The following is a 27,034-nucleotide window of genomic DNA, read 5'->3' as shown; positions in this document are numbered from 1 at the left end:
TGCATGAATATCAGCAGTTTGTTAAGGCTTTAAATTACACACTATCCATATAGTTACCTTATCTAAGGGTTCCTCTTCTCAGAAATACAGTATACGTGTGTGCATTTATTGCAGATACAATAATAATAATAATAATGTTGGTATTTGTTAAGCGCTTACTATGTGCAGAGCACTGTTCTAAGTGATGGGATAGATACAGGGTAATCAGGTTGTCCCATGTGAGGCTCACAGTCTTCATCCCCATTTTACAGATGAGGTAACCGAGACCCGGAGAAGTGAACAGCTGACAAGCGGCAGAGTCAGGATTCAAACCCATTATCTCTGATCCCCAAGCCCGGGTTCTTTCCACTGAGCCACGCTGCTTATCCACTTGAACGTATACATGGCCATGTTGCCAAACTACATGCCAGTCAAAAATCACACCTTAGAGTACTAACCATTGTATCTTTCCTTTATAAATGCAATTCCAATTACCCATAATTTTGGATCTGAATCTAGACAATTTTACAAGGAAAACCAAATTGAACAGATCGTATTCTATAATTATATTTCACAGTGGGTGGAGTAGAGAAAAGCAAGGGTCCAGCTCTGCTCAGAAGGAACTAGCGCTTTAAAAGCACTCTAGTGGTTTGCCTTTTGGGGAAGGGGATCTAACTCTTGAGATTGAGGAAAATGGAATGAAAAGTTCAAACAATGTTATTTATGCTTGAAAGTCAAGAAAAATGGGCCTATGTTTTGGAAGCTGAAAATCTTTCTCTCCAACTGCTAGTCCAAAGAGAGGAATTTTGTTGGTTCCTGGATTTGAATTCAATGAATAGTAGAGACTGCTTCCCCTCTCAGTATTGCACCTGGAGAGTTTCCAGTACTCTACCAGGGTCATTATAGGAAGGAGAGTCAAACAGAGACATTTCCATTCCTAAAAATGAGCAGTGGTGAGCTAGTGCAGGGCAATCTGCTACTAGTCAAAACTCAGCTATGCTGGGCAGCAGCAGCATGAGAGAGTCAAGGGCAGAGACTCAATTTAACTGCATGGAAGAAGGCAGTGGTAAACCACTTTTGTATTTTTATCAAGAAATTCTATGGCTGCACTACCAGAACAATTGCAGCTGCAAGTGGGGTGTTCTGGGAGAAACGTATCCATAGAGTCACTGTGGGTTGGAGAGGATTCGACAGCATAAGACAAGACAGGACAAGAGACAGCTTGGTTAGGAATTCTTCCTGGGATGGTGAAACCATGCCTACCTAGACTCTGCCTTAAGGGATCAAGGCAATGGGTCTGACTTTCTGCATGAGGACGGTAAAGCTTCAGTTGATGATCTTTCTCAGAAGAGGGTTCTACTGGGAAAATCTTCAAAAAACAATTTTTAACTTTCAGCTGCCACCCCCGCCTCAATTTTCCTCCTTCCCTCCCTGCTCTGAAGAGCTGTTGAACCCAGAGAGAGCCTCCAGGGTTGGGGGGATGTCCCCTCCGGAAGGGAGAATGCTCTGCTTTGAAAGGATGGGAATTCCCTCCCTGGACACACTAAAGTGAGGATTTTCCCATCCAAATGGGTCTAGTCTCATCTGAGGCGACTTGCCAGGTTCTGGGATTCCAGGGTCATCCCCCTGCCCCACCAATCAAGGGTTCTGTGGGAGCTGCCTCTGCCTGTTCCCTCCTGCCCCAACAGCAATGAGCTCAATGAAGTCTGGTAGCCCTGGACTGTGAGCTGTAACTTTCAGGTAGGTTACAGTGGCACTGTTAATACCCCCTCAATCTAACCTGATGCCTTGAAGAGGTTTTAAATGCCACATACCCACATCTGGCTCTAGGCCCACATTTGGTTTAAAAAAAAAAAATCCATATTTGGCTCCCAAGCCATAGGTTTCTGAACGCTGCTGCATTTAATTAGAGAAGCAGCGTGGCTCAGTGAAAAGAGCCCGGGCTTTGGAGTCAGAGGTCATGGGTTCAAATCCCAGCTCTGCCACTTGTCAGCTGTGTGACTGTGGGCAAGTCACTTCACTTCTCTGTGCCTCAGTTCCCTCATCTGTAAAATGGGGATGAAGACTGTGAGCCCCACGTGGGACAACCTGATTCCCCTGTGTCTACCCCAGCGCTTAGAACAGTGCTCTGCACAGAGTAAGCGCTTAACAAATACCAACATTATTATTAATTAGTGGGTAATTCATTCATTCATTCAATAGTATTTATTGAGCACTTACTAGGTGCAGAGCGCTTGGAATGTACAAATCGGTAACAGATAGAGACAGTCCCCGCCCTTTGACGGGCTTACAGTCTAATCGGGGGGGACGGACAGACAAGAACAATAGCAATAAATAGAATCATGAGAAATAAAGACAGAAAGCACATCAAAAACTCTCCCATTTTTATCCAGCCATTCAGTGAGCTTAAGCTGACATTTTTTGTCACCGAACCAAAGTGGGTTTCACTCCAATATAGCATGCAGAGAGTCAATTTTTCCATTTTATTGCAGCCTCACTGAGCCCAGAGTTACACAGTCTCACATTTTTTTAATGGTATTTGTTAAGCGCTTACTAGGTATCAGGCTCTGTATGCTAGGCGCTGGGGTGGATTCAAGCTAATCAAATTGGACACAGCCCATGTCCCACATGGAGCTCACAAGTCATAATTCCCATTTTACAGATGAGGTAACTGAGGCACAGAGAAGTTAAGCGAGTTGCCCAAGGACAAACAGCAGACCAGTGGCAGAGCCAGGATTAAAAGTGAGTTCCTTCTGACTTCAAGGCCCATTCTCTATCCACTAGGCCACGCTGCTTATCTTCCCAGTCTCCAACCATCCCAGTGATTGGTGATCCCTGTCCTAAGAATCCAAAATGATGTGAGGGCTCTGAGCATCTTGGGAAAAAGTGTATGAGAAGCAGCATGGCCTAAAAGAAAGAACAAAGACCTGGATGTTTGGGAACCTGGGTTCTATCCCAGACCCACCACTTGCCTTCTGGGTGACCTTGAGCAAGTCATTAAACTTCCTTATGCCTTGTTTTTCTTATCTGTAAAATGGGGATCAAATACTTGTTCCACCTCCCCCTTAGACTTTGAGCCCTGTGAGGAACAGACATAGTTTCTGACCTGTTTATCTTTGTATCTACTCCAATACTTGGCAGATAGTAGGCACTTAACAAATACTACTATTAAAAGGCATGAAACAAAGGAAAAACAATAATAATGTCAATACATTACCGCTCAGTGTGATGCATTTTATCACTCTGAAACAACATTGGCAGTTTAAATTTAGCTACCAGCGCCATCATTTCCAGGAATTAACTTTATCCTGTAAAATGACACTTCCTGGGACCCTTAAATGAGCACACGTGTTACTCTAGGAAATGACGAAGCAAATTAGACCAAATCTTTCAGGCCCAAAATGAAAGTAAGGACAACTGGTCCAATGACAACAGCAGGGCATCCTGGGAGTCTGGTCAAAGAACTCGTTTTATTTCATATACACAAGTTGGTAAAGCTTCTTCCCACAGCTTTGAGGATGTGTGTCATTGACTTACAGGTGGAGGGGCAGTGGGGCTCAAGGGACAGCTGGGAAAGAGAGGCTGGAGAAGAGAAGATCACTTTTGAGGATCTTGTTGGAGAGGCTGTGACTTACCTCTGTTCCTGAAATTGTCTGCCCATCATGTGAAGCCCACGACGGGTGAAGTGTCTTGGGCAATCCCTTTGCCAACCAGGAGCCATTTAAATAGCCAAGAAGTTGTTTTTCCAGGTGAATGATGCAGATTGGAGGCTTTTGGGTCCTCAAATCCCTTTCTGAACCTCAACCAAGAGCAAAGCAGTACATGGGAGAACAGCTCCTTTGGCTGCCATGCGTACTGCCCCAAACATCACAGTATCATCACCTTCATTATTAGTGACAATGGGGAACAAGAAGCCAGAATATGACAATGACTTTCAAGGGCCAGAGAGAGGGCAGGTGCTCCTGGTCCCAGCCAATCAGGGCATAGCAAGAGGCTTTTGAACCCCAAACCCCAAGACTCACCCTCCCCCCTGCAAATAATTCTATCCCCATCCACCTCCAACCAACACCACCAACCACCCTCTTCAAAGCCCTTCACATCTCCTCCCAAAGATCTTCCTCTGATTAATTTCTAGTCTCCACCTTATATCTTCTACTGCCTTTTCAGCCATTCTGCACCACTTAAGCATTCACAGCCCAAGGGAGAAGTTACATACATGTCTTACATATTTTATTTAAAATTCTCCTATCTGGAAAGTGTGCTTTGTTAATGTCAATCTCCTCCACTAGATTGTAAGCTTCTTGAGGACTGGGACACCATCATTTTATTATATTTGTATTTATTTTTCTATTTATTCTATATATTTATTGCTATTGTTCTTGTCTGTCCGTCTCACCCGATTAGACTGTAAGCCCGTCAAAGGGCAGGGACTGTCTCAATCTGTTATTCATTTGTACATTTCAAGTGCTTAGTACAGTGCTCTGCACATAATAAGCGCTCAATAAATACTATTGAATGAATTTTATTCTCTGCATACAATAGATGCTCAATAAATACAATTGATTGATTGACAGGTCCCCTAGAGGTTCAGCAGCAGTGAGCCCCTTTCATCTCACCTGTCCCTACCACTGCTGGCTACCCTGCTCTAGTAGAGAAGCAGCCTGGCTTAGTGGATAGAGCACAGTCCTGGGAGTCAGAAGGACCTGATTTCTAATCCTGGCTCTGCCACATGGCAGCTGTATGGCCTTGGGCAAATCACTTCACTTCTCTGTGCCTCAGTTACTCATATATAAAATGTGGATAAAATGGTGAGCCCCCTGTGGAACAGGAACTATATCTGAACTGTTTAACTTGTGAATACCCCAGTGCTTGGCATATAGTAAGCACTTAATAAGTACCATAATTGTTATTGTTATCACTATTATTATCTGGACAGGTGTCACATAAGGGAGTAACGAGACGGAATGATAGCTGGATGTGGCAAAGATTTTTTACGTATGACAGAGACTTCGGTATATGCAAAGGCCAGAGAGAATGAAACAGAGGAAATAGAGAAGTTGAAGGATATTGAGAGGTTGAAGAAAGCAAGAGAGGAGGTCAGTGGAGAGAAAGGCTTTTCAGGAGGTGATATGGATTGGGGTCCAAAGACCAAGTAGTGAGGTTAGATTTTTAAGAACAGGCAGGAAAAATCAATCACGGGTATTGTTAAGTGCTTACTGTGTGCAGAACAACATGCTAAATGCTCAGGAGAATACAATATAATACCTCCTCTTAGGAGACACCTGGGAAGGAAGGGAAAGTGGAAATGGAGAAAATTGAGGAGAGGAAGGGGCGTGTTCAGGTGAGAGATGATGAGGGACACTGGTGGACTTGAGTCACTGAAAGTCTTAGGAGAGCACAGACAAATTATCCCATGATGCCAAGAGTGTTCTTTAATAATAATTATGGTATTTGTTAAGCTCTTACTATGTGCCATGCACTGTTCTAGATACAGGGTAGATACAGGGTAATCAGGTTGTCCTATGTGGGGCTCATACTCTTAATCCCCATTTTAAAGATGAGGTAACTGAGGCTCAGAGAAGTTAAGTGACTTGCCCAAGGTCATGCAGCAGACAAATGGCGGATCTGGGATTAGAACCCACGTCCTCTGACTCCCAAACCTGTGCTCTTTCCACTAAACCACACTGCTTCTCTGAAGGGAAAATGTCTTTACAGGTCTGGCTTCCCATCCCTAAGGAGCCAACTTGTTTTTCAGAGGGAAGACAAGGGAGTAAAGTCATATCTCTTTTGCTGAATTGTACTTTCCAACTGTACAGTGCTCTGCACACAGTAAGCACTCAATAAATATGATTGAATGAATTGACTGATAGATCGATCCTTTTTGTTCATGCCATCCTGCACCTCAATCACCCGACATTGCTTCCTGCTGCTTCTCCAAAATAGAAGCCACTTCTTTTTTTCTAAACATTGTTTATTGATTTCAAAATCGTGGTGGCATACTTGAATATATACAAAATGGAACACTGAGCAATACATTCAAGAAAACACCCTAAAAGAGGACCATCCATATTTGTAATGGAATGAAGAATCTTATTCCATAGCTGTGGTCATCACCATGGCTTGGCTTTAGGAAGGGACTGATCACGATCTTTGTAAGCACTCTTCCTCCCACGAAGGGGGAAGGCCTTAACATATACGACCCAGTGCATAGCTGAAAGCCAAAAACATGCCTGCCTGCAGCACATGTGTTCTCTCTCAGTTACTAGGGTCGTTAACTTATCGGTGGACACACCCAGCTGTGGTTTCCCATGAGTCTCAGCATGGGGCATATACGCCATTTACCTCCAGGGCAAGCGGAGCATATCTCCACGGAAACGTCCTCCTTTCTGGTCCTCTGTGAGCCCATCGATGGACACGTGCCAGGTCACAGTGATAGGCGTAAATTCTGTGGCCGAAGGTCAGCGCTGATGCTCACCTGACCTCTGGGGTAGGCCAGCTCCGTGTGTGATGCTGTACCTTCTTTTCACTTGTTTAAACAAATCTAAGTTTCTTCAACCAATTTGACTTCATTTCTGTATCCTTGACTTTCTGACTACTAATGACTACGCTTTTTAATAGAACAAGTGAAGACAAGAAGCACCTTGACTTCACACCCATCAGCACTTAGCACGGTGCTTGGCACATAGAAAGCGCTGAACAAATACCACAGTTATCATTATTACTATCATTATGGTAAGAGTTATGGAAGACATCCACTTTCTCACAGTGTTCGGCGTAAATACAGTCTTTTCAACAGCATAAGACGGAACCTAAAGACAGATACTGCTCCAGTTTTTTTTTACACAATTGTAAGGTTCCTAGGAAATAATACTTAAAAATTAAGATACGTTAGTATAAGTCAAGGTATCTTAAGGTGGCTCTTTCCAATGGCACTGATGGTTTGCTTGGAGGGAGTTCACTGAAGTGGCTAAGATTCGATCTGGTCATCCTGAGAGTCAACACTTACAGAAGAGCCTTGGCTACTTGTATCTGAATTTTCATGGTTCTTTTGGTCTTTGGCAAAGTTGATGAACACCTAATGTTTAAAAGAAAAGGAAAGAAGGCATTTATTGCCTGGTAAATCAAATACCCACAGTAAATTAGAGCAATGTGATCTAATCCTGGGTGGCTCATTAATCCTTGGGCAACAAAGAAAACTGTTCAACCCTTCTTTGCTTGAAGCACGGCTTTTGGGGTGGAAGTAGTGAAAAATGGTGAATGATCTGCTAACCAGGAAGTCTGTCTTCTCATAATGACTCACAGCTAAGAACCCTTGGCTTTAATTCCCATTTGCCACTTGCCTGCTGCGCAACCTTGGGCAAGTCATTTAACATTTATGTGCCTCAGTTTCCTCATTTGTAAAATGGGAATAATGATTATAATAATTATGGTATTTATTAAGCACTTATTATGTGCCAGACATTGTACTAAGCTCTGGGGTGAGTATAAGAAAATTGGGTTGGATACGTCCCTGTCCTACATGGGCTTACAGTCTCAAACCCCATTTTACAGATGACGTGACTGAGTCACAGAGAAATGAAATGATTTGCCCAAGGTCACACAGCAGATGAGTGGCAGAGCCAGGATTAGAACCCACATCCTTCTGACACTCAGGCCTGTGCTCTATCCACTACATTATGCTGCTTCTCCTTAAGAGATAAGGACTGTGTCTGATGGGATTGTATTGTATCTCCCTTGGAAAATAACATTATTATTATTATTATTATATTCATCTCATAAAGCAGTTCCTTAGCTTACTCATCTACTAATCACCTACTGAAAGATTAATACCTTTTAATAGGAACTGGTTCAGACATGCAGCACTGCATATTGGGTTAAATAGAGTTAAAATGAAATCGGGTGTGGGCTGTGTTTGAGGGTCGGGGGAGGGAGGCAACTAAATGCATAAAATATGGGAAAATCTGCAGGTTTCAGGAAAATCCATAGGTTTCAGGATTTATTTCTGTTTGGTACTTGGTACTAAAGGCAAGCCTGAAAAAGCCTTAATGCAAGGACTGGACTAAAGTGGGGAAAAAAAGGAATCTTGATTGGCATTCCTTTGACCCCCTCACTGGACTCTCCACCCCAAGCAACAACTTTAATCACTTTTGACATTCAGAGAATAAGAAGAAATTTTAAATGTTAATTGAAAACATAATTCATAAAGTTTAATGCAGCATCATTGGAATCCCATATCATTCAGACACTTTGAATGGCATTTTATTTCAGATCTCTGTTTTAAGAATATGTCTGAAGTAGAAGAGGTTAATTGTATGCTGTGGCTAGTTGAATTATTGCCAGTAAGAGCAATGGGAAGAAATAAGTCTTTATTGCTGTAAGACCAAGCACTCTGCTACTAAGTTCAATTATTTTTTTAATTATGTGTACATCTAAAGGTATTGAAATTTAAAGTTTTGCAAAATTTAAAGTTTGTGCCTTCCCTGCCTCCTCTTTCTCCCCATTCCTCACTGGAGGTTGCCCATCAAACATAAACTCCTTAACGTAAGCTTTAAAGCACTCAATCAACTTGCTCCCTCTTAGCTTATCTCGATGATTTCCAACTACTGCCCAGCCCATACGGTTCCCACCTCTAGCACCAGCTTGCTCATGATGCCTCAGTCTCATCTATCTCACCATCAAACCCCCTCCCATGTCCTCTATCTTGCATGAATCTCCCTCCCCCTCTATATTCACCACAACTTCATTCTTCCCACTTCGAATCCTTATTCAAATGACATCTCCTCCAACAAGTCTTTCTTATTAAGCCCTCTTTCTTCCCTATTCTATCTTCATTCTGCACAGCTAGGCAATTGGTTCTGTACCCCTTAATAACTTGATATTCACCCCACCCTCAGCCCTACAGCACTTACCTACATAGTCATAATTTATTTATATTAATGCCTACCTCTCCCTCTAGAATGTAAGCTCCTTGTGGCTAGGCAAAGTATCTAACAAATGTATTATATTGTATTCTCCCAAGTGCTTAGTACAGTGCTGTGCACCCAATAAGCACTCAGTAAATACCATTGACTGATTGACTGATCTTCCCACCTTATTTCCCCTGCTAATGCCACTCCAACACTTCCATGTTTCCTAAGCACTTAGCCCCTCCTAACTCCAAGAGCACTTCTGTACATGTCTTCAAACTTGGCTGTTGTTGTTTTAATGATATTTGTTAAGTGTTTACTATGTGCCAGACACTTTATTAAGTGGTGGGATAGATACAAGATAATTGGGTTGGACACAGTCCCTGTTCCACACAGTGCACGCAGTCTTAATCCCCATTTTTCAGATGAGGTAACTGTGGCATAGAGAATAATAACTATGGTATTTGTTAAGTGTTTAATATGTACCGAACACTTTCTAAGCAGGGACTTACCCAAGGTCACACAGCAGATAAGTGGTGGACCTAGGATTAGAACCCAGGTTTTTCAGACTCCCCGGCACATGTTCTTTCCCTTAAGACATGCTGCTCTCATAAACAGCTGTTTCCCCCTTTCAGTAATTAGTTTTATTCTCTGTCTCTCCTAAATTGTAAGCTCCTAGAGGACAGGGATCATGTGTTCTAACTCTGTTTTACTTTACCTAGAGATTAGTATTGTGCTCTGAAAAGAGTAAGTAAGTGTTCAATAAACATGACTGGTTGATTCTTCACAGGCTAAACTGCGCAAGTTGTACAGAATAAGATCCAAGAGGACAATGGTGCTGTAGTGAAATAATAAGCGCTTACTATGTGCTAGGCACTATACTATGTGCTGGGGTGGATTCAAGCAAATCGAGTTGGAAGCAGTCCCTGTCCCTCATGGGACTCACAGTCTCAATCTCCATTTTACAAATGAGGGAATTGAGGTACAGAGAAGTGAAGTGACTTGACCAAGGTCACACAGCAGACAAGTGGCAGAACAGGGATTAAAACCCACCACCATCTGACTCCCAGGCCTGTGCTCTATCCTCTAGGCCATGCCGCCATACTGAGGATCCTAGGTATTAAAACAGAAATATAGCTGTATGAAGTTAATAATGGGAATATGAACATCTATCCAGTATGGATACTACCATCTCAACTGTTCCTCCGACTCTAGCCCACAGAAAACAGTTTTAGAGGATTGTCAAGTAGAAGAGGTGAGAAAACCAGTAACAGAAATTTGACGCATGTGTCAGCATAGTGAAAATACTGTCAAGCACACATACTGATGAATGTCAAAAACCAAAAATCCTCATTTTTTTCCAATAAAAACAGTTAATGCCTTTTTTTTTAAGAAAGGTCATTCTGTCCACCTCATTTTAGAACAATATAAAATGTTGGGTCCAATACTTCATGTTGGGGTTTTGGGTTAACACCATGTTTTGACGGGCAGTGAAAAGAAGCAAGAGTAAGAATTCAGATACATTTACAAATGAGGGTTTTTCATTAAAAGTAAATAGAGTGTTCCGTTGAAAACATATATGTATATGTATATATATATGTATATATACATGTATATACAAAGAGAGAGAGCTATCACCTATTCATTGCTAAGAGTAAGGTCAGTGAACTTCAATGAAGAATTTATAATATTTCTCTTACCTCTTCCAGAGTTGTTTGGCTTACTAAAAAATTTGTGATATTTAAGGCTGTCTTGTTCGTTTCTAGCAGATCAAATATGTTTGCGACGCCTCCCGCAGAGACTGGTACATGATACTCTAGCATGCTAAGATGCTGATCCTGTGGGATCAAAAGTGTAGATACAGGTTAGAATGTCGGGAAATGGAGACTTGGTTAGTCCTTGGCTCTAAGCCATGGAGGAAAAAGCTGAAACTGCTCTTGCTGGCAAACAATGTTAAAGCATGAGTATCAAGCACATTCTGAAAGCTGCCTTCCAGAGATGAAATGAAAATGAATTTTCAAATATTTAAAAGGGAATAGTAATATGCAAGACTAGCCCACATTTTCAAGTATTTCCACTCAGGCACTATTTACAAATCTGGCTAGAAAACTTTCCTGAAGTTTAGGCACATCTAATGTCAGATTATACCTAGGTGCCTACCGACTTCATTTTCAGAATTCTTCTCTTAGCTATGTGCATTTTTCACAATATTTTTTTTTCCTTTTGGGGACATTTGAGTACACTTTAAAAGCAGTTCTTTTCCCCTCCTTTCCAAACTGGAGTTCTCTAGCTACACAGCTGTGTTTGCAGTCCTTTTAGGGCTCCTCTGTTGTTATTATTATGATCATCATCATCATCATCTTCATTTGTTAAGCACTATGTTTCAAAAACTGTTCTTAGTGCTGGGATAGATACAAGTTCATCAAGTTGGCCACAGTTCTTGTCCCACATGGGGCTCCCAGTCTAAGTAGGAGGGAGAACAGGTATTTAATCTCCTTTCTGATGCAGTTGAGGAAACAGAGACACTTAATTTGTCCAAGGTCCCACAATAAGCAACTTGCAACAGGATTAGATTAGAACCCAGGTCATCTGAATCTCAGTTCTGTGCTCTTTCCACTAGGCCATGCTGTTACACATGAACAGATCAAGGTTACACTGCCAGGCAAAAAGGGCAAGATTTAAGCTATAGCTTTGCCGCTCTCTCCCAGGCCTCTGACAATTCCAGTGTTAACTGCAGCGTCAGACAATCGTATTTATTGAGCGCTTACCGTGTGCAGAACACTGTACAGGTTTGTACAGTATAACAGGGAGTGTACAATACGACAATAAACAGAAACATTCTTGAAAGCTGTGACCCTTCATTTGCATCCTACTAAAGCAATACTAATTACCGACAGCCAAGGTTTCATCGCTGGGAAAATGTCCATGCTTTATAAATTTCTTTACCTTTAGATACGTTTTGGGAAAGTGCAATTGCATGAATTCGGTCAGAGATTCATTGCTTATCCTGTTATTCTTCAAGTGGACCTTCACAGTAAATCCTCTTCCAAATCTAGGAAAGAAAGTGGGGAGGCAGGATAGGGATTATGCAGTGAGACAGTTCTTTTGGAGATCCACATAAGGCATATTTTATCCAAGGGGGAGACAGTCAGTGTATTTATTGAGTGCTTACTGTGTGCAGAGCAAACTTGAAGCTGTCATTAGAACTAATGCATAGATTGTCAGGAAGATATATGACTTTGTGTGAACCACTACCCATAATAATAACAATAACTGTGGCATTTGTTAAGTGATTATTTCATGTCAAGTTTTGTGCCAAACTCTGTACTGTACTCCTTGCCCACATCTTCCCTCTGGCCTGGAACTCCCTCCTCATTTGTATCCAACTGACCACCCCTCTCCTCATCTTCAAAGCCCTACTAAAATCACATCTGCTTCAAGAAGCCTTTCCTAAGCACTCTTGCCTTGTCTTATGCTGTCGAGTCATCTCCGACCCATAGCATCGCCATGGACACATCTCTCCCAGAACGCCCCACCTCAATCTGCAATCATTCTGGTAGTGTATCCATAGAGTTTTCTTGAGAGAGGAGACTAAGCACCCACTTCCCCTATTTTCCCTCCCATCTGCTTTGCCTACACACTTGGGAATGTAACTCATATGCACTTTGATTTTTATCCCCACCACTTATGTGCGTAACCATCTGTAATTTATTTTAACAGCTTTTCCCCCCTGAAGCCTTTGTGGTCAGGGATTGCTTCTCCCTACTCTGGTGTACTATACTCTCCCAAGTACTTAGTACAGTGTTCTGTACACACCAAATGCTCACCACTAATCACCACAGTCTGATTAGTACTAAAGGCCAGGGTAGATACAATACAATCAGGGACTGTCTTACATGGGGTTTACCCACATCTGCATCCTTTGAATGAAAGTGACATTGAAGAAGAAAATGCCAACCTTGTTCAGAAACTCTAGCTTTAAACGATGCATATGGCTTATCAATGAGGCAGTGATTTCTGGATTTAAGAGGCTTACATTTAGAAAGCAAATAAGGATTTGGAACTTCTGCTTTCGAGATCCTGTAGTTCATTCCAGAGATGTTTAAAGTTGTTTAAATTTGTAATTCATTTAAGAGAAAAAACACTCATTGTTTATCTCCAGGGATATATCTCCTTTGACACAAGAGTTGCAAATTTCATTAAAAGTCAGTACACCTTCTGAAAGCTATGTTTCACCTTCATTAGTTACTTAGGCTATCTGACAGTAGTGCGGGGTACAGATGTGGGTTTGGGTATGAGTATGGATGTGTAGAGATGACGTGTTACATTATGATATATAGATGACAAGAATGCAATCAATTTGATTTGAGTGCAGCCGGTTATCCTTATTATTTAGAGTCCTTGCTTTTTTGGAGACAAGGAGAGCCTGCAAGAAGAGTGAAAATGACAAGTGTAATCCTGACAGGCAGGAAGAAATGGTCATTATCTTGCTGCATAAATCAGGACCTCAATGCCAACAAGCATTTTAGCTTTCTTGCAAGAAAAAACAATTAATTTGGGAAACTGAAATCCATCTTCAGAAACTCTAAAGGTTTCTCTGCTACCCAAAATGGTTTCAAATTAGGGAAAATCATTCATTTTTCTTGATTGGTATATTGGTGTCCTATTCCTTCTGTTTTTTTGTTTTTTGTCCTATATGGTATTTGTTGAGCACTGCTAGCAATTAGCAGTTCCGGACACTGTACTAAGTGCTGAGATAGAAATGAGAGAATTAGGTTGGACACAATCCATGTCCCACATGGGGCTCACAGTCTTAACCCCCATTTTGCAGATGAGGTAACTGAGGAACAAAGGAGCTAAGTGACTTGTTCAAGGTCACACAGTAAACATGGAAATATCCAATCTTGGCTTCATTGAAACCATCCTCTCCTGGTTCTCCTCATATCTCTCCGGTCATTCATTCTGAGTCTCTTTCGCTGGCTCCTCCTCTGCCTCCCACCTCCCAGCTGTGGGAGTCCCTCGAGAGTCAGTTCTGAGTCCCCTTCTATTCTCTATCTACACCCACTCCCTTGGAGAACTCACTCAGTCCCATGACTTTATCATCTCTATGCAGATAATTCCCAAATCTACATCTCTAGCCCTGATCTCTCCTTCCCTGAAGTCTTGTATTTCCTCCTGCCTTCAGGGAATCTCTACTTGGATGCCGGCTGACATCTCAAACTTAAACTTAGAGAAGCAGCATGGCTCAATGGAAAGAGCATGGGCTTTGGAGGCAGAGGTCATGGGTTCGAATCCCGGTTCGGCCACTTGTCAGCTGTGTGACTTTGGGCAAGTCACTTAACTTCTCGGTGCCTCAGTTACCTCATCTGTAAAATGGGGATTAAGACTGTGAGCCCCACGTGGGACAACCTGATTCCCCTGTGTCTACCCCAGCGCTTAGAACAGTGCTCGGCACATAGTAAGCACTTAACAAATACCAACATTATTATTACATTATTAACTTAACATATTCAAAAGAGAACTCCTTATCTTCGCACTCAAACCCACCATCCCTGTGACTTTCCCATCCCTTTAGACAGCACCACCATCATTCCTGTCTCACAAGCCCACAATCTTGGCATTGTCCTGGACTCAGCTCTCTTATTCAACCCACATATTTTATCTGTTACCAAATCCTACTGGTTCAACCTTCACAACATCATTAAAATACACCCTTTCCTCTCCACCCAAACTGCTATTATATTACACCAAGGACTTGTCCTATCTCACCTCAATTACTGCATCAGCCTCTTTGCTGACCTCCCTGCCTCCTGTCTCTCCCACTCCAACCTACACTTCACTCTGCTGCCAGGATCATTTTTCTACAAAACCCTTCAGTCCATGTTTCCCCACTCCTCAAGAACCTCCAATGACTGCCCATCCACCTCTGCATCAAACAGAAACTCCTTACAATAGGCTTTAAAACACTCAATCACCTTGTCTCCTCCTACCTTATCTCACTGATTTCCTACTACAACCCAGCCCTCGTGCTTCACTCCTCTAATGTTGACCTATTCGCTGTACTTCTATCTTGTGAGATAGATATCTTGTGTTATCACCACAGACCTCTTGCCCAACCCCTTTGGGCCCCTTTGGGGTCTGGAACCCCTTTCCTTTTCATAGTCAACAGACGATCACTCTCCCCAACTTCAAAGCCTTATTAAAAGCACATCTGCACCAAGACGCCTTCTGTGACTAAGTCCTCAATTTCTCTTCTCCCAGTCCCTTCTGCATTATCCTTGCTTTTAGATTGACATGCTTTATTTACCCACTCCCTCAGCCCCACAGAACGCATATATGTATCCATAACATATGTATTTCCATTAAGGTCTGTGTCTCCCTCTAGACTGTAAGCTCGATGTAGACAGGGAACGTGTCTACCAATTCTGTTATAAGGTACTCTCCCAAGTACTTAGAACAGTGCTCTGCACACAGTAAGAGCTCAATAAATATAATTGATTGACATGTGGCAGAGCCGGGATTAGAACTCAGGTTCACTGAAACCCAGGCCTATGCTCTTTCCACTAGGCCATGTTGTTTCTCTGTGCAACCCCACCAGAGCAGTCAAGATAGCTAGAAGCCGAACTCTGACCAAATGGCAAAGTCCATAATAAAAGACTGTGTGATGACTAACCTGCTCTTTATATGCTGCAAAGAACCAATACACTGGAACCGGCCATTGACCATAATGGCCAGTCTGGTACACAAGGCTTCGCATTCCTCCATGCTGGAAAACAAAGCAGAGAAATTCATTGAGATCTTGCAGGAGGGATTTAGGTTTTAGGAGGCTTCTCTACATTGCATTGCTTCCCAAAAAAGGCCAGCTCAGGTTTAAGGTAAGTTCACTAAAACCAGATGCTTTTGTGGACTTGTCTCCCATCCCTATGGAAGAGAGAGAGAGAGAGAGAGAGAGAGAGAGAGAGAGAGAGAGAAGGAAACAAACAAGGGCAGACCTGCGTCTGCTTTTCTGGAATTTTGCCGCAACATTATTCCTTTCATATATTAACTGGTATTGATTAAGCACTTACTATTTATTAAGCACTGTTCTAAGTGCTGGTGAAGATACAGAAAAATCAGGTCACATACAGTCCCTTTCCCACACAGGGCTCACAATCTAGGCAGGAAGGAGAACAGGTTCTGAATCCCCATTTTACAGTTGAGATAACTGAGGCACAGAGAAGTTAAGTGATTTGCCGAGTAGGTACATGGTGGAGCCGGAATTAGAACCCGGGTCCTCTGATTCCCAGGCCCATTCTCTTTCTACTAGGCCATGCCGCTCCTCTATATGTGCCTCATATGACTTTGTGTTTTCCTTATCCCATTAGTATTTATCTGCATTGGCGTACAGCCGCAACAAAGCCACCTAGAATATGGTGAGATATACAAATCATCCTTCTTTATGGTAACAGTCCACAGAAGAACAACCAAGATCAAGGGATAGTGTAGGAGTGTAGGCTTCAAAAATTAGGAATCTTCAGACTGGGATCTTGTAGGATGAGAGGGGACATGAACAAAGTTCACAAAGTCATGAAGAGTGAGGGCAAGGTGAAGAAGAAATTATTATTCCCCCAACCCTAGAGAAGCAGCGTGGCCCCGTGGACAGAGTGCAGACCTGGGTTCTAATTCCGGCTCCTCCACTTGTCTGCTGTGTGACCTTGGTCAAGTCACTCAACTTCTCTGGGCCTCAATTACCTCATCTCTAAAATGGGGATTAAGGCTGTGAGTCCCACGTGGGACAGGGACTGTATCCAACCTGATTAGCCTGTGTCTACCCCAGCATTTAGTACAGTTCCTAGCACATAGTAAGTGCTTAACAAATACTATAAAAAAATCATACCAAATCAGTTTGAAGGGACACTGCTGAAACGCTTGAAGGTGGTAGGGTCAGAGTGAATGACAGGAAACCTTCACATAGTGAGTGATTAACCTGTGGAATTTATTTTCATAAAAGTTTAGGAATGCAGAAAATATCAAGAGGCTCAAGAGGAGATTGGATAATAACTTGTCTCTAGAAAGAAAAGTTAGGGATGGAAAGAAAAGAGATGGAGGTATTGGATGGTCTGTTCCTAGCTTTAAGGATGGATGTCCTGGGTAGGGCAACCATTGTACATTTCTTCCCAGGGTCTTGATGCCCCTTTTGGAGAAGTATCCTTTCTTTTAAGAACTCAGCATGGGTCAAAATTTAGGAGCTCCACATGCCTGGCACCAGACTTTCCCAGCCTAAGTCCAACAAGCATTAAAAAATTTGGGGTCTGAACCACCAAAACCTATGAGGAGTACCACTCTTGGATCAGACCAATAGTTCAGGGTACTTGGAGTGGCAAAAGTGCCTGGCATATAGTAAGCACTTAATAAATACCATAATTCTTCTTATTACTGTTATCACCAGGATGTATGTAGAAACTGTTTCATGAATCATCTCCATTGTCACGGTTAGAGATGTACCAACTAATACCCCTAATATGAACCATTGTAGCCCCAACTTTCCCTTTAATAATTATTATGATCAAGGTTGTCTTTAATAAAACTCACATTCAAACTATAAACTTGTCAGCCTGGTCGAGAAATTCAGGCATTTACATGTTGGCTGTTGATGCAGCCATTGTGAACAGCCATGCCACCGGTCTGCCATAATGGCCACAACTCCTAAAGGACTTTTTGTAAATGCATTCCTCTATTTCCCCAATGATCTTCGTAATATGGCCTGCTATTGCTCTGCTTGACAAATCTTGACATCACAACTTGAATCACAAACACCAACACCCACATTCATGGTCTTCCATTTACCTATGAGATGTCAGGATTACTGAGCATTTGTTTTGTACTTCTTCTGAAATGATTTTCCAGAGGTGTCGCTTTGATTTCGGATCCATTCCAGAGCTTGGCTCATCCTTCGTAAAACGTGACAAGAAAAAGTAATTTATGAATTTAATTTATTTAATTAGATTTTTTTCTTATATGAATCATCATAACATCTGTCTTCCCCAGAGAAGAAATCACTTTTTGAACTCATTTGACTAATTCATTTTATGTATAAATGATCTCTCTATCTCTCTCATATTTTCTTTTGCACTGTCAAACAGGCCCATTTTAAAATGGGGTTATGCCCAGAAAAATGACTTTAAAATGACAATTTGTTACTCTACATTTGTCTTCTGCATTTCTTCTGAATCATATTTGGTTTCAGATATTGACAAAATAAGTTTTGCTCTTACAAAATACACAGTCATTTGCCGATTTGAAGAAGAGTATTCATGTTACATTATGCGCCAGAATCAGGGATCATCAACAAAAGTGCTTGGTGACACTGAAATACGGGAGGCAGAAAGAACTCAAATGGATCTTTCCATCCCAGATTGAATTTCCACTTTTGACACTAGGAAAAATCCATTTTGATTTGAATTTATTTATAAAAAAGCTATGCTCCAATGAAAATCATAAGTCTCCACAAACTAGCAGGTAGAATGCAAGAAGAAATACACTAGTGCTTCTACCAATTAACCACACTTAAAATTAGTAATGAAATGCCAAGTTGCTTTGCCAAAGCTGCAGTTAAATACGTCATCAGAGACAGAAAAGGAAAGAACAGTTTTGAAGGTCATTAATGAAAAAATCATAGCTCAATGCTGAATTTAAAATAATTTCAAGGTATATATGGTGAGAAGTATAGACAATTGCTTCTAGCTCTAAAAAGAAAAAAAAAACATGGAAACACAGTATTAACAAATTACTTCAAAAGTTTTAATAATTATTGTTTGAATAATGTATGAACACTAGTCTCAGTCTTTTTTAAAGATAATGGATTAAATATGACAGAAGATATCTTTTCATTAAAACTCCACCAGGACTTGTTCTTAGAACTGAGAGCTCAGGGTGTTCTCTGGGTTTCAAATCAAATGCTCATAATAGCTGCAACTTCATTTTCTGGTCTTCCCTCATAACTTTTCCCCATGGTGGCACACAAGTCACCTGCTCTGTGGGTCTTTTTCCTATCACCTGAAATGTATACACAACTCGTGGAAACAGCACGGGACTGGGAGTCAGAACATCTGAGTTCTTGTCCCAAACCCATCATTTGTCTGCTCTGTGACCCTAGGCCAGTCACATAACCTCCCTGTGCCTTAGCTTCCTTATCTATAAAATGGGGTTGAACTAACTATTTTTATTCCCTCTTAGACCTTGAGCCTCATGTGAGTTAGGGATTGCATCTGATCTGATTATCTTATATCTACCACAGTGCTTAGGACAGTGTTTGAACATAATAAATGCTTAATACATCCCATCATCATTATGACTATTTTCCAAAGCATGTCTCTGCTAAAGAACCTAAAGCATAAGGAGGCACAGACCCTAAAATTTTATGATCATCTCACCTAAATTGGGACCTAAATGATAATAATGTTGGTATTTGTTAAGTGCTTACTATGTGCAGAGCACTGTTCTAAGCACTGGGGTAGATTCAGGGTAATCAGGTTGTCCCACGTGAGGCTCACAGTCTTAATCCCCATTTTACAGATGAAGGAACTAAGGCCCAGAGAAGTTAAGTGACTTGTGCACAGTCACACAGCTGACAAGTGGCAGAGCAGGGATTCAAACCCGTGACCTCTGACTCCCAAGCCCGTGCTCGTTCCACTGAGCCACGTTGTATTTAAGTGCTTACTATGTGTTAAGCACTGAGGTAGATCCAAGTTAATCAGGTTAGACACTGAGCATATCCAACTTGGGGTTGACAATTTTCATCCCCATTTTACAGATGAGGTAACTGAGGTCCAGAGAAGTTAAGTGACATGCCCAGGGTCACACAGCCGACAAGTGGCAGAGCTGGGATTAGACATAGGGCCTTCTGATTGCCAAGCTTATGGTCTTTCCACCTGGCCACAGTTCCTGCCCTGATTTAGGGGGTTTTTTTGGGTAGGTGGTTTGGATCATGTTCTTGGATCTTGGCACATAGTAAGTGCTTAACAAATATCATCATTATTGAAACAAAACTGCCCAAGACTCTACCCTATCCCACCCATTCCAAATCTTACTCCCATGATGATCTCTCACAGTGATCCCAGGATTAAGTTTATGGGCCTAAACAAAGCATTTAAATTAGAACTGTAAGCAATATACCCCATTCACAGGAAAACGATTAACTGCCTTTAAAAATCTATGGCTAATCTACATTTCTTTTGGAATAACACGAAGGAAGAGCAAGAGAACTTTTCTGGGAAAAAATGGCCACCACAACAATTTCCAAAGGTGCAGAATTAGGGAATTTTGTCTGCCACGAGCCTTCTGTGAATATTTCACTTGCTGGAGAAAAGCAGTACATAAAAGCACATAATAGCCTGTGAACACATAACCACTTCTCGGCTCCTTCCTCCCACAAACTTACCAGCAGTAGAATGGATGGCTTCCCAATCAGAGCCAGTGCTGTAGATAATTTTCGCTTCGTCCCATAGCTGCACATAGAGGTGACTCTGTCTTTATATGGCATCAACTGAAGCCTCCGAAGAAGTTTATGAACAGTCTGAAGACAACATATAAAAAAATTCAAATCAAGGTATGAGTTACAACTTCTTCTCAGATATAATAGCATAGACTGTATCTACTTAAAGTTCAAGCTTCTTCTGGGCAGGGAATGTGATGCTTCATTATTCTGCACTTCCCAAGCTCTTAGTACAGTACACCACAATAAGTAGGTGCTGATAAATTCTTCTTCTTCTACCACTATTACTACTATGAGTGCTACTATTATTACTATTTAGAAAAAAGTCTGGACAAGAAACCCAATAAAAATAGGTGCCCAATTATTAAAACCATAAAACTGAATTTGAGTGCTTTGAAAAAGTGAAGGAGATAGATTGGGGTAACTGTTTCTATCCCCTTTACCAAAATCCTTGGCTCTGAACATTCTAAGTAGTACATCAAATTTTTTATTTTAATTCCAGGTTACAGCTGAGGAACATCAAGACCTCTCCATTTTACAAATACAGGATCAAAGAGAAGCAGTAAGGGCTAGTGGAAAGAACATAAATCTGGCAGTCAGAGGACCTGGATTCTAATCCTGGCTTTTCAATTTGCCTGCTGTGCAGCCTTAGGCAAGTCACTTAACTTTTCTGTGCCTCAGTTTCCTCATCTGTAAACAATACCCATCCTCCTTCCTACATAGACTGGAGCCCCATATAGGGCAAGGATTGTGTCCTACCTAATTATCTTGATTCTCCCCCAGGATTTAGTTTTGTGCTTAACAACTACAATAATAACAACAGTACAATAATTCATATCAATCAACATCTATTATCGTTATCATTATTATTAACATAAGATGCAGCATGGCCTAGTGAGTAGAGCACAGGCCTGGGATCAGGAGGACCTGGGTTCTAAACCCAGGGCTTCTACTTGTCTGCTGCTTGACCTTAGGCAAGTCACTTACCTTCTCTGTCACACAGCAGACAAGTGGCAGATTTGGGATTAGAATTTAGATCCTCTGCCTCCCAGGCCCATGCTCTTTCTACTATGCCATGCTGCATCTCTTTTAGTCATTGCTTCTTGTTTGGAGGACAATTTTGACCCCAAGCAAATCGTACTTAAAAAAACAAATACCAAATCTAATTTAGGAACTATGTTTCAGTGGGCTTTCTTTGAAACACCACTGCAGAATGAAATTGTACTAGGAGATTTGGAAGATAATTCATTTATCTTCCAACTTTAATTCATTCAGATGACCAGAGGAGGAGCAGATGTAGAGACACTGACAAAGAACAAAGACAGAAATTACTTGAGGCTCTTGGGATCCTGGATTGAACACTTGAAACAGGGATACAGAGAAATCAGTCAGAAATTTTTTTGTAAATCCTAAACATAGCTTTGTAAATGACCACAGAAACCGTCAACAAATACAGAACAAATGGAAATGGTTTTTTGCAGTCTACATTCAGACATGGAAAAGTCTTTTAACAGGTATATGTAATAAAATATACTCACTTCTTTAATGTCTTTTTCGGGAATTCCATGTATCCTGGCATAAAAATACAAGTGCTCTTCCACTGTCACCAAGTCATCTAAAGCATCTTCCTGTGGGCAATAACCCACTAAAGAGCAGTGGGTGTCAACATGACCCAAGGACCTGAATCAACAGGAGCAAGAAGTTCTGATGAGTCCAAAGAAGAATTTGAGTGTGAAGTCTGAAGGTTTGTGGTTCTCTGAGGTTGGGTAGATTTAGCAATGTGTCTGGATAAGTGGGAAGCAGCATGGCCTACTGTATAGAGCACTAGCCTGGTAGTAAGAAGAACTTGGGTTCTAATCCCAAGTCCACCACTTGTGTATTGTGTGTCCTAGTGCAAATCACTTACCCTCTCTGTGCCTCAGTTACCTTATCCATAAAGTGGGGATTAAGACTGTGAGCCCCATATGGGGCATGGACTGTGTCCAACCTGTTTAATTTGTATCTACTCCAGTGCTCAGTACAGTGTATGGCACGTAGTATGCACTTAACAAATACCTTTAAAAAAGGACCAAAACAACATGTTGCTCTCAAATTCTGGATATTTCAAGAAACAGTAAACCTTTATAGTCTAAAATAATTAGAAAATTGAGGCCCAAACTATTTTTAGGACTCAACTGGTAGTTTGCTAATGTAATAATAAACCAACATAGATGCATGTCTAATAAGAAGGAGATTAACCTTCTTATACACATTATAGGTGACTCAAGGTATAATTTATAAAGAATCAGTTCACATCACTTTTTTCAATTTTTTTTTTTAAACAGTGAACCAAATTGCAGGAGACCCCCCAATTTCTTGTTAGGCAACTTCTGTTGAAGGAAACCTCTTGTTTGTCATACCCAGCTTGATTCCTGATCAAGATTTTTCCACTTGATGCTATAATGTCTCCTGTCAGCATCTTGAAGATAGTTGTCTTTCCTGCTCCATTAACCCCAAGGAGGCCAAAACACTAGATTGTGAAGAAGGTTAAAACAGTTATCAACAGGTCTGTGTGGAATATTTTAATTCAACTTTTGTTCCTTTTATACTCTCCTAGGCAAGATTCAAGAAACTGCTAAATGCACTGGTACTATTCTTATCAGAGCAGGTCAACGATTTGAAGTTTCGTGCTTTCCAATTTTATGATCATCCTATCTCCACCCTATACTCAATCCCCTTTTGCTTTTTGTTTTCCTTGGTAATATATTTATGAGTAGGCTAAATAGAATACATTTTCCCATGTGAGTGTACAATTTGTAGCGTATTTAAACTATATTCAATATAATATGGTTTTCTTTGAAGTGTTCCAGGAATAGATTATGTTTACATGATTAAATAATTAAATTTAAAGAGAGTCCATTACTGTTAAAAGCCATAACTTGACAGAGTGTACTGCAAGAGCAACTATCTGGATTTTCCAGTACATTTCCCATATTCTGCTTGAATTTGCACTATCATTTGGAAAGAAAGGGAAAGAATTCTCTTTCTTGTTTAATAGTACTAGTAAGTCTTTGCCTGAGTTCAATAACCAATGAGTTTTCTCCATTTTGCCCCTTTTCCTTTCCTCTCTTCCTGAAATTCTCCCTTGCCCCATTCCTCCTCTCCAACTTAAGAAACTTAAGTAGGGACACAACAGACTATCTCTAGTTCATCTATTCTCCATGTGGAAGAAATAAAGTGTTGAAATTTTGTTCTCCAGTATAAGGAGTTGAACTTCCAATAAGTCATATCAAGATACAAATGAACTTGTCCAACTGGGGACTACTGACTACACAATGAAGGAGATACAAAAGGGGAGGTTGTTAACTGTCAGCTTACCTCTCCAGCTGGGATGCCAAGGCTGATGTTGTTCACAGCTACAATCTTTTTATGGATGAGCTGGTAGGTCTTGGTGAGGCTGTGGAGTTGTACCAGATCAAATTCTGCAGCTCCGGACTCAACCCTTATTCTCTCTGCCCGAACATCCTCATCTTCATCGATGACCTCCAGCCCAGGTGAAAAGTTCATCTTTTTGAACAAGAGTCTGAAAGAAGGAGGAAGATCACCTTTATTGAGAACATTTGCCTCCCCCTATTCATTCATCTACATGCCAAGGTGGGGCAGGACTAATAACAGCACCAGCAGCAACCTTTAGCACTAATTATGCCATTATGAAAATTGGGACATGCAGGTAGGGTTTGTAGGATCCAGGTGCTTCTGGGAACTCTGGAAGCTTCCGCTGATCACACCCATGGTGGTTAGTTGCCACCAGTGCCCCACCAGTGCCTCCCATAAACTTCCAGAAGGGGTGTCCTAATTGTCCCCTTTAGCTTCTGATCTCTAACTGTGTTTTCCAGTTCTTAGAACAGTGCTTGGAACATAGTAAGTGATTAACAACAATATTATTATTATCTTCTATATATTTTCTTTCATTGGCATTATTAAATTTTCCCCTGTCACTGTTGTTACACCGTAATGGGGTTATCATTATGTAGGATGTTATGTTAAATCAATAAATCAGTGGTATTTATTGAGCACTTACTAATAATAATAATGTTGGTATTTGTTAAGCACTTACTATGTGCAGAGCACTGTTCTAAGCACTGGGGGAGATACAGAGTAAGCAGGTTGTCCCACGTGAGGCTCACAGTTAATCCCCATTTTACAGATGAGGTAACTGAGGCACAGAGAAGTGAAGTAACTTGCCCACAGTCACACAGCTGATAAATGGCACAGCCAGGAGTCGAACCCACGACCTCTGACTCCGAAGCCCAGGCTATTTCCACTGAGCCACACTGCTTCCCACTTACTATGTGCAGAGCATGAGGGGAAATAGCAGTAGTTTGAAATGTTATTAATATTTAGAAAAAATAATAGAAGCTCAGGCATCTGCTAACCTCCGCTAGCCTCAAGTACTCCTGGGAACTGTAGAAGCTGAGAGTGAATTATCTTCAAACTGCTGGGCTCACTTTTCCTGGTAAGCCTTTGGAGAGACCATGGGCAGGGGATCTCATTTCTCAACCCAACTCTGTCACTAACCTATTGTGTGGCTTTGGGCAAGTCACTTCACATCTCTGAGCCTCAGTTTCCATATCTGTAAAATGGGGATTCAATACCTGCTCTCTCTCCTACCTAGACGGTAGCCCATGTGTGACAGGGATCATGTCTGACCTGATTATCGTGTATCTATCCCAACACTTAGTACAGTGTTGGCACACAGTAAGAGTTTAGCAAATAACACTATTATTATTAATGGAAATGAGATTTTGAACTCTTTTCAGGGTCAGTGTTTGACTCGGCATTTGACTATTAGATCTGCAATGAGAACATATTGAACAGGTGGGCCAAATTCATTTATTCATTCAATCAATCATATTTATTGAGCGCTTACTGTATGCAAAGCACTGTACTAAGCACTTGGAAAGTACAATTTGGTGACAGAGAAAATCCCTACCCAACAACGGGCTCATAGTCTAGAATGATAAGAAAAACTTTCAAAATGGTTCGAATTATCCAAGGTTGCTGCTGCTGCAGAGGAATATGGTCTACAGGTTGTTTGTGGGCAGGGAATAAATCTCATTCTTCTGTTGTACTTCCCCCCAGGTGCTCATTATAGAGCATTGCATTCAGGAGATGTTTAATAAATACCATTATGACTATTACAACTACTTGAACATACATCTCTCCCAGGTCCCTTGAATTAGAGAAGTTGTGTGGGCTAGGGCATAGAGGATGGACCTGGATTAAGAAGGACATAGGTTCTAACTCCAACTCTGGCACTTGTTTGCTGTGTGATCTTAGGCAAGTCACTTAGCTTCTCTATGCCTCAGTTATCTCATTTGTAAAATGGGGATTAAGACTGTGGGCCTTATTTGGGACCGGGACTGTGCCTAACTCAATTAGCTTTTACCTACCCCAGTGCTTAGAACTGTGGCCAGTACATAGTAAGCTCTTAACAAATTATTATTTGAGTTCCCCCCAAGGTTTTCAAGGATTATTTGCTCCAGTATACTTTACCTGAATTTCTTAATCAGCCATTCATTGATTAAGAGCCGTAGTATGAAGAATATGGTCCCTTGAACGACCAAGGCCACAAACATGGCACCTAACTTATCCATCTCAAATGTTTCATTTGGGTATTCTACACCGTATGCTTTCAGAAAATCCAAGACCGACTGTTGCTGAGACAATTCAATCAACCCATAACCAAAACAGAATTGTGGGAAAATCAGGAAGATGCGTTTCAGAGTTTCAGAAATAAGTTCCAGCGTCTGAAAGAGGAGAAATGGCCATGGCCATGGTTTAGTGATTCTGAAGAAATCAGAGGATCTCTTATTTGCAAAGTTCAGGGCCTAAAAAACATCTCTAGATCTGACTCGCAGCAGCTCTGCCTAAACGATAAATCAAACAGCACTGATGGGACTTTCCTGCTTAAGTATTTGGGACATGGCACGGAGTCCAGTTAAGCCAATTAGACAGCCATTTACCTTGCACTTTGTCCCAGCCCTCTACCCACTCACAACCTGCTCTAGTTTGGGCTCAACACTATGCATGCAGATGCAGGCCAGGGCAGCACTGAAGGGGTTAGTTATGTTGGCCTGAACCAGTCAGAGAGGCAGCTCCAGGATTGGCCCTAGAAGGAAGGACTCACCTCTGGGGCTGATCTGAGACTCTGGGACCATGGGAGGGGAGGGACCAGCTCCCCCACCTCCCCACTGCAATAGTTTCTCTCCCTCTTTTTGGTCAGCACTCCAAGACCCGATCTAGACCTTCAGAATACCCCAGGATTCTGGGGTTCCCATGCGCTTCCAACCCAGCTTTAGGAGGGCTGCCAGGGTAGCCACACCTCTCCTGAACCAATTCTTGGGGTGCTGGGGAAGTAAAACTGATAGAGGAGCCTGACATTTCTGCCTTTAATTCCCCTCACACACTGCATCCCATTCCTCGCTTATCGATACTCCCTCTGCTGACCTTTTAATATATTTTTTATACCCAGTGGGGACTTCTCTACATTAGTGCTTTCATTATTCCTTGACTGCTGCCTATCAATCAAATATGACATTTCCAGAGAAGAGATTCTAGACCATGACAAATCACCTGGAGAGATTTTTCTCCCTGGCATATCTCAATGACCAAATAGATTACAACTGGTTGCAAT

The 27,034-nt window shown here is 41.5% G+C and overlaps 1 protein-coding gene across 1 annotated transcript in view; it reads right to left on the bottom strand.

Annotated features, from left to right (window-relative positions):
- Positions 1 to 5,932: 5,932 nt before the first annotated feature.
- ABCA12 (ATP binding cassette subfamily A member 12) overlaps positions 5,933 to 27,034 on the bottom strand; it is a 137,622-nt gene continuing 116,520 nt past the window's right edge. Inside the window, exons 40-49 of the mRNA XM_029068474.2 lie at positions 25,894 to 26,147; positions 23,716 to 23,920; positions 22,758 to 22,867; positions 21,897 to 22,038; positions 20,305 to 20,439; positions 17,712 to 17,815; positions 15,559 to 15,651; positions 11,832 to 11,937; positions 10,586 to 10,723; positions 5,933 to 7,054 (exon numbers count right to left, since the gene is read on the bottom strand). Coding sequence (XP_028924307.2) covers positions 6,947 to 7,054; positions 10,586 to 10,723; positions 11,832 to 11,937; positions 15,559 to 15,651; positions 17,712 to 17,815; positions 20,305 to 20,439; positions 21,897 to 22,038; positions 22,758 to 22,867; positions 23,716 to 23,920; positions 25,894 to 26,147 — 1,395 coding nt within the window. The 3' untranslated portion in view covers positions 5,933 to 6,946. The remainder of the gene's footprint in view (positions 7,055 to 10,585; positions 10,724 to 11,831; positions 11,938 to 15,558; positions 15,652 to 17,711; positions 17,816 to 20,304; positions 20,440 to 21,896; positions 22,039 to 22,757; positions 22,868 to 23,715; positions 23,921 to 25,893; positions 26,148 to 27,034) is intronic.

The sequence above is a fragment of the Ornithorhynchus anatinus genome, chromosome 7 (assembly GCF_004115215.2).
Source record: "Ornithorhynchus anatinus isolate Pmale09 chromosome 7, mOrnAna1.pri.v4, whole genome shotgun sequence".
Lineage (NCBI taxonomy): Eukaryota > Metazoa > Chordata > Mammalia > Monotremata > Ornithorhynchidae > Ornithorhynchus > Ornithorhynchus anatinus.
Note: the sequence above shows the minus strand (reverse complement) of the source record. Positions and strands in the feature narration are given on the sequence as shown.